We start from the raw sequence: 12,003 nt of genomic DNA, 5'->3' as shown, positions 1-12,003 counted from the left end.
ATAATCTTGTCACCATTCAGCAGTGAAAGTAAATTACGTGAAATCAGAATGGCTTGTTTTGTTGTGTTGTAACTTGTAAGGCCTCCTATGGTGGCTTGGTTTAGACTGATTAGAGTCGAGTTTATTACCATACTCTTCTAAATGGGACTCGTAAAACACAATATATTCAATTTTTGTCAAATTTAATAAGTCTAATACCGACCTTTACTTGAATTTTTTTAAAATTATTTTATTTCTTTTCTTTTTCCTCTATGCATTTTTTTTTCCCAAAAAAAAAAAAAACACCTGAGCAAGTAGCTATTAACACGTAGCTACACTAATATTCCTTCAGAGCGTGACGCGTGTACCGCTGATAGCAGATATCTATGCGAAAAACGGTAAAAGCGCATCATTCTTCAAACAACCAAACAGACACGGTATTTTCTACATCTTTCGCTGCACTTCCTGTTCTTCTTCGTCTTCGACTTCGATTAGTTAGGGTTTTTGAGCACGAAGCTTTCCCTCAAATCTCAACAATGGAGGCCACCAAGGAACAAGGAGCTGGCTTACTGCACCACATCCTCCCTCCGCGCCTCGAAGACGCTGGCCTCGAAGACTGCGCGCTCCCAGCGGACTCCATCAAAGAAGCCTTCCTCAAAGCCGCAACGGCCGTTAAGTCACGATCCACCTCGATCTTCACCGCCGACGAAGACGAAGAAGCTTTTGAGGATTGTATCAGTGACCCATGGCCTGACCTAAAGGTTCCCGCTGACGAGGTGATCGGAGCTGGGCCTGAGACGCGGTCGCCGGCACCGTGTGGCGGCGATAAGGGTCGGTCGGTGGAGGTCGGTGGAGATGAAGTGGTGGTGGGTGGTGAGGAGGTGAAAGGGGATAAGGTGATTGTGGGAGGTGAAGATGTGAGAGAGGGTGGTGATAGGGCTTGTGTGGATGGGTTGGCTGGGTTGGAAATTGGAGGGAAGAAGAACAGTAAGGTGAGGAATGGTGATGGTGAAGGACCAATTTTGGTTGGAGGTTATGTTTGAAACCCTAATTAGATTTTACATTTACTAGTTTTGTTTTGATTTTATTTTTGGGGTTTGTGTTAACTTCATGCTGTTTGTGCTTGTATTGTATAGTGTAATGACAAATTGACAATGTGAAGATTGAGGTAAAATACACAAGCTTTGTTGCAAGTGGTTTTAAGAAGGTTTGCATTTTATGCATCCATCACCATAACATGCTGCCTACCTCCACATGAATTGATGCATTCCCAACTATAATAAGAAAATTTTTAGTGTTAGTGAACAACTATTTTCCAAATTTCATAAAAAATATGATAATTTGTGTAGAAAAAAAAAAAACTTGCATTACAATTTTTTTTTAAAATTAATTTAATTGAATGTGATCTACGGTCTACCATAGTGTCCCATTAGTGGGTAGAGGAGGTGGATGGTGGCCGGCCGGTGCGGTGGTTGACGGCTGCCAGCGGCGGTAGTAGATATACGAATGGAGATGGAGTGATTGATTTTGATGAGTTTGTGAAACTCATGGAGAAGAGCTTTTGCGTCCAATTTTTTCATGTTTATGTTTGAAACTTGCTGAAGCTACTCATTAAAAATTCACAACCTCAGTCCATAACCTTAGCTCTGAATTACAATTCACAACCAGCCCCTCTGTCTATCTTTGGCAACGAAACACAAGTCCTACTAGGAATACGAGTAGGTTTTGGTTACACATTCTTACTATTTTCTTGTTTTTGTGGGTGTGGGGAAAATAGTTTCCCTATTATTAAAGGGTTTGTTTTCAATTATGTATATAATTAAAGAGTTCACTTCTCATCATCAATTACTATGAAAGCATTCTTCTCTGCATAACATAACATCACATTCCATCCATACTTTGTTCTTATTATGTTCTCTGGTTTTGCCTTTTCCTTGCGTTTCCAAATCAAAGTTTGATAAGAATAATTCATTATCAATCATGTCCAGTTTTAAGTCTAATAAGAAGCCCTGTCGTAGGACCCCGATTGATAGCTTCAGCTGTGGGGGATGGACAAGCCTTCCAGTGCTTGTTTTTTTGATTCTGGATAAGTTATTAGAACCCATTGACCATGTTCGTTTTGCTGCTGTTTGCAAGCATTGTCGTTCTATGTCCGAACTCTATAATCATGCAACGCAACGGTGGCGCAATAAACAACTTCCCCCCATGCTCTTGATCCCAAAGCAGGACGACAACTACCGAAGGGTAGTGTACAGCATTTCTGAAGGAAGAATCTACAACAATATTCGACTGCAAGTGCCTTTTAGCAGGAGGTGTTGTGGCTCTAGCCATGGTTGGTTTGCCACAGTAGATGTTGAGCAAAGACTTCCCGTGGTAGTTCTCAGGAACCCTTTCACAAAAGCAAAGCCCATCTTTCTCCCTCCCTTGAAAACCATTATCTCACACGATGACCCCCCTTACCATGAGCATTACGTTCGTAAGGTTATCTTGTCTGCTGATCCCACTATGAATCCAGAGAATTATGTGGTTGTAGCACTTTACGGTCGCGGTTTCATGTTGGCTTTCATCAAGGCAGGGCAAAACAATTGGACTTACCCCATCCCAACTGGTGAATTTGATGATGTTATATTCTATAAAAGCAAAGTGTACGCACTTGAAACCTATGGAGAGATTGAGTCATTGGATGTTTTTAGCAGTGACTCGCCACGGCTAAAGCTACGCACACCTTATAAACCATTCCCATGTTGTAAATATTTGCATGCATATCTTGTGGAATCAACTAAGGGAGACTTGTTGCATATCCTAAGATTTTATGCGTCAAGAAACAATCGTTTCAGGTGGCAGACTACACACTTCATCGTTTACAAGTGGGTGTATGAAGATGGAGGATCTATTGGGCACAAGGTTGAGGTGAAAAGCATTGGAGATGAGGCTCTGTTCGTGGGTAGCAATCACTCAATCTCTGTTTTAGCTTCAAAGTTTCCTGAATGTCAGCCAAATTCCATATATTACACCGACGATTACTTTTCAAATTGGCCAACATTACATAGTGATGAACCATTTGATATGGGTATCTTCAACTTGGAGGACGGAACCATCACACAACATTACTCTCCACACTCCAATTCTCGAAGAGCGATTTGGGTTGTGCCACCGTTTAATGGATTATGATGTATTTTGTTTACTACTAATTCGTCTTACAATTAATGGCCCGCTTTCATCTAGGTTTTGGCGGAATGGCAAGGCAAATCTTCTGTTATTTGCCTTTATTTATATAATTTGCACAATGGTAAATGATTATGAAGTGAAGTAACTCTATTTAAATTTTGAAGTTTTTATCCATGAAGTACTTCCGATGCTCCTGACTGACTGGGTTTATTTTTTTATTTTTTTTATTTTTATAAAAAGTATTTATTAGTATTTATAGGAATTTTGGCTACACATTCTTATTAGTTCCTTGTTGCTTTGGGGAAATGGTTTCCGTATTCTTATAGGATTTGTTTTAGGTATTGTTAACCGATGCTCCTTATTATTAATGAGAGAGGAAGGAAAAAAAAGGAGTAGAAAATTGATCCTCCATCTTATTAACTACAAAAAAGTGGTTACTGTGCTTCTACATTTGTATTAACTTTTTTTTAGTAGTTTATGTCCTTGCGGCTGATGGTCTTGATGCCTAAATTAGAAAACAATTATCGCTTACTCTATTAAAAAAAAACCCGCGCAATTATCCATGACAAGTAAAATGTTGTAATTGTTTGCAGTAGACTGGCTATACAGAGCTCGTTTGAAACAAATGCATGTATGAATGATTCTCATGATGGGTCTCTACAGACGATGGTAGTGAGTTGTTGCTACCGGCGATGAGTAGAGGTATAACATGAGTGATGTAGGATATGGGTGAATTGTAAGATTTAGGTAAATTAGCGAAAACAAAAACAATGAAAAACAAAAAATAGAACAATAAAAATGTTGTAATAATTTCCTTGTTTTAGCAAGGAAATTATTACACGATCCGAATTGCAGTCTTTGGTAAGACATGTGTATGTAATATAGATATGTACTGTTATCATCTCCTTACTCATTTAAGGACATTAATCAGAATACAATCTCTAATTTGTAGAGATTTTCGCTTTTGTAGGTGAGTGATTTACTTGGAAGGTATTCGGATCTTATGGATGCGTTCGACGAATTTTTGGCATGTGCAAAAAAAAGGTAATGGTCTAATCTAATTTTTAATTTTACCTGCTCTATATGTTGTGATTAACACTATATATAATTGAGTCCTGTGGCAGATGGGTTCCTTGCTGGTCTCATGAGTAAACGTGCGTAACATAATTCGACTGCAAGTGCCTTTTAACAGGAGGTGTTGTGGCTCTAGCCATGGTTGGTTTGCCACAGTAGATGTTGAGCAAAGACTTCCCGTGGTAGTACTCAGGAACCTTTTCACAAAAGCAAAGCCCATCTTTCTCCCTCCCTTGAAAACTATTATCTCACACGATGACCCCACTTACCATGAGCATTACGTTCGTAAGGTTATCTTGTCTGCTGATCCCACTATGAATCCGGAGAATTATGTGGTTGTAGCACTTTACGGTCGCGGTTTCCTGTTGGCTTTCATCAAGGCAGGCCAAAACAATTGGACTTACCCTATCCCAACTGGTGAATTTAATGATGTTATATTCTATAAAAGCAAAGTGTACGCACTTGAAACCCTTGGAGAGATTGAGTCATTGAATGTTTTTAGCAGTGACTTGCTGCGGCTAAAGCTACGCACACCTTGTAAACATCCCATCTTGTAAATTTTTGCATGCATATCTTGTGGAATCAACTAAGGGAGACTTGTTGCATATCCTAAAATTTTATGCGTCAAGTGACGGTCATTTTAGGTATGATACTAGGCTGCAGACTACACACTTCGTCGTTTACAAGTGGGTGTATGAAGATGGAGGATCTATTGGGCACAATGTTGAGGTGAAAAGCATTGGAGATGAGGCTTTGTTCGTGGGCGGCAATCACTCAGTCTCTATTTTAGCTTCAAAGTTTTCTGGATGACAGTCAAATTCCATATATTACACCGATGATTACTTATCAAATTGGCCAACATTACACAGTGATGAACCATTTGATATGGGTATCTTCAACTTGGAGGACGGAACCATCACACAACACTACTCTCTACACTCCAATCCTCAGAGAGCGATTTAGGTTATTTATGTGTTGTACTGTTATAACACTTCGCTTTATGTGTAACAAGAGGGTAAATCACATTGCTAAGTTTGTGTTTGGTTGTATAAATTGTATGGGATGGATAATGGAATTGTGGAATATACAGATTGTATTGCGGTTAGGATGAACATTTTGGTGGTGTTGGCATGGTTTTTGTATTAGATAGGATCTTATATTCATGGAGATTCTAATTCATCAAAGATTTGATGAAATAATGCAAAAACTTTTCCAAGGATTAGTAGCTTAAGTGGTTAAAGGTATTTACCTTACACTCTAGATCCTAGGTTCGATCTTCTCTTTCCACAATATCGCTTGTATCAAAATAATGCAAAAACTTCTCTCCCTCACATTATCATCATGGGCAACATGTTATGCTGGATGCATAAAATGTTTATTATTAATTTTTTTTATAGAGATATATGTGTATTTCAGCCCTTTTGTTTCTGTACCCCGTTCTGACAGTTGCTTAATTTTGACGGAACCCATGATAAACAAATCATTGCAGCTCAATTATCATTTAATCCTATTCAGTCACATGCTGATGATAGTGCTATTTTTTTCATGGAGATCGGCCATAGGTCGATCCAAAAGTCAAGTTCCTTTCTCCCAACTTGATGGACCAATGCAGTTCATGGACCTATTTGCTTTATTAATTGGTTGGTTATGTTGAGAAATAACCATCATATCCAATTATTATTATTTTAAAAAAAATTTAATACAAGTAATAATTTATTTTAAATTAATTTAATTTACAGATAAAAAAACTCGAATTTAAGTGCAAAGTGACGTATTCACTGTACTTACAACGAGTGCAACCCACGTTTGCGCATCATATCCTGCTGTGTTAGCTTTCCTTAAAGAAAAGAAAAAGAAAAAGGCAAGTGTAGGTCAACATCTTGCCAAAATCATATGTATATCTAAAAACCGTTTACATCAATCTATATTTCTTGAGTCATGTATTAGCGAAACACTTTTCGACTTTTTAAACAAAGACATAATTTACTCCAATTGATGATACATTCGGGACCCAATAAAGCACAAAATGTCTGCCATATATGAAAAGCTAATTTTAGATTATAGAGGATAACATCCTAGGAATGATTTGCTAAACATTTCCCAGTGGACGAAAGATATTTTATTTATGAGTTTTTTTTATTTAAACTTCGGATTTCTTTTTATTCACTATATATTCTAAGTTTATCAACTTTTAATTTAATTTTTTTATAATTTCTAAGAAAATCTCACTATCTTCTCAAACTATCATAAAATACATACCCAACAGAAAAAATAAATAAATAAATAATTCATCAACCTCATATCCCGCTATCTTGCCCCTCATCATTATAAGTTCACCTCAACCTCACATTACTTAAAGAGATAAAAATAATAACGTTGTCAATTGTGTAGCAACATTATTTTATTATTATTATTATTATTATTATTATTTTATTATTTATAGTTTGTGAATAGAAGATGAGAGTGTAGTTAGTTTCTTGGATTAAAAGAGAAGAATAATATGGCAATAGAGTGTAGAGGAGTTTATGTTTTTCTAAAACTTAATATGAAGAGTGGTGGGGTATGTGGGCATGCGTGCATAGATGTACATGGTTAAGTATTAAGTTGGATGATATTTTTTGTCTTTTTATATAATAATAAAATTTAAAAAATTAATGATTTAAGTATTAGGATGAACAAAGAAAAGTGTGAGGTTTAAATAGAAAATTGTTTACTTATTATTGTCTGCAAGAGAAGCGGGCTTATGGTTTGAATGGGAATATTTTGAAGAAGCACACAAAAGATTCATGAGATTTCCATTCCATTCCACCTTATATAGGAGAGAGAGAAAACGGAAGAGAGAGCCAGTGAGAGAAAGGCAGAAAGAGACGGTGAAGACAGATTTTGGACGCGAGAGAGAGAGAGAGAGAGAGAGAGAGAGAGGTAGAAAGGGACAATCAAGACAGATTTTGGACGACAGAGGGAGAGAGAGGGAGGCAGAGTGTGACAAAAACAGAGCTCCTTTCTGAAATCTTCTTGGTTCTTTTTGGCAAGAAGTTTCTTAGTACTTTCATGTCCAGATGACACGCAGTTCTCTATAACTTTAAATTTAAAGTCACCATGTTTATATAAATATAAAAAGCAAAGCTAACTCTACTTCTAGGTTTTGGCTAGCAACTCCATTTCCAGCTTAGAGAGTGAGGGACAGCAGCAAATAGGAACTGTGTTTTTACAGAGCTTTTGGTTTAAGGAAGTTTGATATTCTGTAGGTTGGAGATATTAGATGGGTCAAGTTGGATTAGAATGGTGGAGTCTTAGGAGGAGGGCTGCAATGGTTGTGATTGGTTTTCTTCTAGCAGCTTCAGTAGTTGCTTCAGCACAAGAAACTTTAGAACAAGATGCTTCAAGTTACAGTGGGAGTGATAAGTTTCAACCCTATTATTTCGACAGAGTGTTGAACTTTCTTTGGCAGCCGGGTCGATTGGGTTATGAGCATGTTTGGCCTGTAAGTCTAACTTTCATTGCCTTCTTGATGAGTTTTTCCTTCATGATATTTCTGATATGCCATTCCCATATTTTTCCTTCTAACAAGAGCAGATTGCAACCTGAATTGCTTAGAAAATTGAATAGTTTGATCCTTTGATTGATTGTGGAACCATGGAAGTAGAGATGGTGCATGCTAGAACACCCTTTGTTTATTGTTCTAAAATGGTTCAACAAGACTTAAACTTTTGGCCGGTAACTGCTCAAAACTTGTACAACTTATGATGTGGCAAAATCGGATATGCAGGAACTGAAATTCGACTGGATAATTGTTGTCGGTACAGTAATTGGATTCATCGGTGCTTCTTTTGGGACTGTTGGTGGAGTTGGTGGAGGTGGCATTTTTGTTCCAATGCTCACTTTGATTATAGGATTTGATGAGAAATCTTCAACGGCAATATCGAAGTGTAAGTCCTTTCTCACAGGTTTTACCCTTCCCTTCCAGTTTCCATGACTGCACTAGAACATCTCATCTTGGCAAATTTATAATTTGATGTTGGAATATAGTCGGCGAGATGAGTGTTTGTGATGCTCGGACACCATTGTTGGTTTATGTGTGAAGGGCTTTAGGACAATAGGACAATAGTTGAACAAAGTGATTTTATTATATTGGAGGAGAATAGTACAGAGCTTGATTTAGAATAGTTTGGGCTATTTGGCCCTTCACTTAGATTGGTGAGCTTATTGGCTCCTCAACATAGCTTTGTTTCGGTAGCTCTTGGCTCCATTAGTTTGGGAGTTCTTTTTGTTAGACTCCGCCTTGCTTTGTTGCATTGCATGCCTATTTATAGGCATTCTTAGCCGACATCACCAAGTCCACCGACTTGGCTTCTTTACTCCAGCCACAATTGTGTGGCTTCATCTTGAATATTCTAATTGTACAACGTTATATTTGTGGCTATTGTTTAGCCATCATGCTCCACCGCCATAATCTAGCAACATGAGTGTTCTTGCTCTGAGAGTTCTTCCAACTTCAGTTCTCTTTGTCTAGCCGACATAGTATGTTCTCCACAACTCTAGAACCATCCTTGTATTCATGATTCTTCTAGAACTACGTAGAATACAAATGGACATTATTTTTCAACATTTGATTATGCACCCCTAAGATCATCTCAGTAATTTAGAAACTGTATGCTACTTGAATGTTGATGCAATATTGAAATGAAACCTATTGGCCCCTCAACTGCTGTTTATAGAAATAAACATGATGAATTTATGCTTCATTTTATACTTCTGGTTCTGTTTTTCTCCATGGAGGGTGTAACCGATCGCAATTTGAGATGCTTAATTTCAATTAGGTTCTTTGCTTTCCACCAAATGATGTGTGTGCCATTGCCTTTCAAAAAAAAAATTATAAATAAGTTCACCATTCGTGGAATTATTTATTTAATAGGAAAGTTATCTAGCTTTTCACTTTGCAAATGTTAGCGTTTTCTGATGTGTGTGAGTGAGACTGTGAGCGTGACGAAGGGAGAGAGGAAGGAAGAAACGAAAAATGACAACTGCTCTGCTTTCTTGGAGCAGAGGAATGTTTTCTTCTATTCCATTACAACCAAACGCACTTGGAGTGAGGAATATAACCGTTAGGCACAGTAGCTAGATCCCTTACATCACGAGGTGATCTCAGCCATTCATTTAGTTATCCAATAGGATCTTTACACCTGGCTATAAAATTAAGAAAACAAATATGCTGTTTTAACTAACTCTTAACTCAGCTTAAGAGCTTATAATCAACAGCAAACACACCTGAAAGCAGTTTGGCATGGTTCTCTCTGGTTGGACAGGTATGATCACTGGTGGAGCAGCTGCAAGTGTTTTCTACAATTTGAGGCTAAGGCATCCGACACTTGATCTGCCGATCATCGACTATGACCTGGCACTTCTTTTGCAACCAATGCTTATGCTTGGGATCAGTATTGGAGTTTCTTTCAATGTTATCTTTGCTGACTGGATGATCACAGTGTTGCTAATTATTTTTTTCTTAGGTAAGAATTATATGAAATTTCTCGTTCCATTTTAGGCAACTCGTTTGAGTCGTATTATGATGACCTCCTGCAGGCACATCAACGAAGGCGTTCTTGAAGGGTGTTGAGGCATGGAAAAGAGAAACTGTAATGAAACAGGTTGTCTCAAAATTTAGTTATTGGATTTATTTGTATATGCGGCTTCACTTAATCAAACCCTGCATTTCAGTTGACTAGTTTTTGAATTTTCAGGAGTTTGCCAGACTAATGCAGTCAGATGGTGAGTTTATCTATCACTCTGTCTTTGCTAGCAATGTTCCTTCACCTATCCAAATTTGGGCATCGAAACGAGGATTCGTTTCCAGTCTAATATTTAAGTATCTTTGATTCAGGTAATTCTAGTGACGAAGTTGAATACAGACCTCTAGCTAGTGGCCCAAACAATGTCATTCTATTAGGCACCAAGGAATCTAAAAGAACAGAGGTATAATTTTTGCAGCTTGAATGTCCTTCCTTAGACACATGATTTTGGAGACTAACTTCTATAACCATCTCAGGTTTCTATTATTGAGAATGTTTACTGGAAGGAATTACTACTTCTTGTTGCTGTCTGGGTCATAATACTTGCGTTGCAGATTGCCAAGGTCTTTATCCATTTCTATGCGGTTCATTTTCTTTAGAAACTTATGATTTGGCGCTTCCCTTTGCTTTCATGCATTGAAAACTTGTTTGTTGTGCACAGAATTACACCACAACTTGTTCAGCAGAATACTGGGTATTAAATCTCTTGCAGGTACCTTCCATGTCTTTTACAAGAAAAAACACTTGCATTTTCCGTTTGTTGCATAAGAAAAGACAATCCCCATTATGAGCTTGAATTATCGAGTCGTCGTTCAGTAGTTTTTAAATTTTTATTTTAGATCCCCGTGGCTTTCGGAGTATCTACGTATGAGGCAGTTAACCTGTACAAGGGGCGCAGAGTAATTGCATCCAAGGAAGAATCAGGCACAGATTGGAAAGTGCACCAGCTTGTTCTGTATTGTGCCTGTGGCATCTTAGCTGGTATAGTTGGCGGATTGCTTGGTCTTGGTGGAGGGTTCATTCTGGGACCACTTTTTCTTGAGCTGGGAATCCCACCTCAGGTGTATACTTACATATTTCTTTAATTTCCTCAGATAATTCTAGCATTCAATCCCAGTAAGAAACAGGTCCCACCTTTCTCTTTTTAGTTAAAAACAGCTCAAAATTAGGTGCACACTTTCCCATTACACTGTCTTCACAATGTCACTCAAGTGATACGTGATAAGTGTTCTCCTATCCGTTATAGATAAGTGGTCCTAAAATCATTTAAGAGACGCCGGCCCCTTCTTTTCTAATGATGATGTTTCCATCCTGGCTCAATGGTTGAGAATTGTCGTGCAGGTATCTAGTGCAACTGCCACATTTGCAATGACGTTCTCTTCATCCATGTCCGTTGTTGAGTACTACCTCCTCAAACGTTTTCCGGTCCCTTATGGTAACTTCTCTCATCCATTCAAGTTTCTGTTGATAAAACGTTGAATGGTAGGAATACAAGGTTTTCTTTGGAATTCAATAATTTGATGTCCCAGCTCTGGTCATTGTCAATTTATTTTGCAGCTGTCTACTTTGCTGTTATGTCCAGCCTGTCTGCCCTTGTAGGCCAACATGTGGTGAGAAAGGTGATCAGTGTATTAGGCAGAGCATCTATAATTATCTTCATTCTGGCCTCCACAATCTTTGTGAGTGCAATATCACTAGGTATGTGAACATTTGATTGATTTGCAGAAGAGACTACCTTATATTTGTCATTCCCCTATGATTTTGATTCTGGCTTCTTTTTAATGGATTTTTTTTATTTATTTTAACAGGTGGGGTTGGCATAGCAGATATGATTGGAAAGATAGAGCACAAAGAATACATGGGATTTGAAAACATCTGCAATTAGCAGGGCTAGTTTTAGTGACTTCTGTCTTCCCTTCCCCAATCTCAAGCTTTCTGGACCTACGAATTGGCTGGTCCTATAAGTTATCTCCAACTCTCTTTCTGGGAACAAAAGCATATGTTGACCTGTATTTGTCTTCTGTTTTTGTTTTTTTTGAACATTATATATCCAATGGGAAGGAAGGAGGTGTTGATAACTCATTAAGTTATGGTCTATGATATGAATTGAATGTAAAGGAGGTGGGCATGGTGGTGTTAACAACCTTTCTACCTAGGTTTAGGTTTGGGTTCAGGCTCAGGATAGGCATGTCCCACAGCTTGTGATCTAAGACTG

The 12,003-nt window shown here is 38.0% G+C and overlaps 3 protein-coding genes and 1 long non-coding RNA gene across 6 annotated transcripts; all 4 read left to right on the top strand.

Moving 5' to 3' along the window:
* On the top strand, window positions 430-1,172 carry LOC18783508. The gene has a single exon (XM_007217114.2). The coding sequence runs from the start codon at window positions 516-518 to the stop codon at window positions 1,020-1,022; it is 507 nt and encodes a 168-aa protein (XP_007217176.1). The 5' UTR covers window positions 430-515; the 3' UTR covers window positions 1,023-1,172.
* On the top strand, window positions 1,282-3,693 carry LOC18782755 (putative F-box protein At3g25750). Its single transcript, XM_007216802.2, has one exon. The coding sequence runs from the start codon at window positions 1,960-1,962 to the stop codon at window positions 3,148-3,150; it is 1,191 nt and encodes a 396-aa protein (XP_007216864.2). The 5' UTR covers window positions 1,282-1,959; the 3' UTR covers window positions 3,151-3,693.
* LOC109947778 lies at window positions 3,963-4,181 on the top strand. The gene is made up of 2 exons (XR_002270542.1): window positions 3,963-4,008; window positions 4,118-4,181. It is a non-coding gene; the product is annotated as an uncharacterized LOC109947778 (long non-coding RNA).
* Window positions 6,913-11,913, top strand: LOC18783126. Of its 3 annotated transcripts, XM_020558757.1 has the most exons (13): window positions 6,916-7,280; window positions 7,470-7,705; window positions 7,991-8,150; window positions 9,528-9,728; window positions 9,802-9,866; window positions 9,960-9,987; window positions 10,100-10,191; window positions 10,265-10,351; window positions 10,450-10,500; window positions 10,628-10,849; window positions 11,130-11,223; window positions 11,346-11,486; window positions 11,597-11,913. In XM_020558757.1, exons 2-13 carry the CDS (start codon window positions 7,484-7,486, stop codon window positions 11,671-11,673), a joined length of 1,440 nt encoding a protein of 479 aa, XP_020414346.1. In that variant the 5' UTR covers window positions 6,916-7,280; window positions 7,470-7,483; the 3' UTR covers window positions 11,674-11,913. The 3 variants fall into 3 exon arrangements, with proteins under 3 accessions (XP_020414347.1, XP_020414346.1, XP_020414345.1); XM_020558756.1 differs by having other exon boundaries at window positions 6,916-7,705; XM_020558758.1 differs by lacking the exon at window positions 10,628-10,849 and having other exon boundaries at window positions 6,913-7,705.

Source organism: Prunus persica, chromosome G3 (genome assembly GCF_000346465.2).
Source record: "Prunus persica cultivar Lovell chromosome G3, Prunus_persica_NCBIv2, whole genome shotgun sequence".
Classification (NCBI taxonomy): Eukaryota; Viridiplantae; Streptophyta; class Magnoliopsida; order Rosales; family Rosaceae; genus Prunus; species Prunus persica.
The sequence above is the reverse complement of the archived record's forward strand: the minus strand, read 5'-3'. Positions and strand labels throughout refer to the sequence as shown.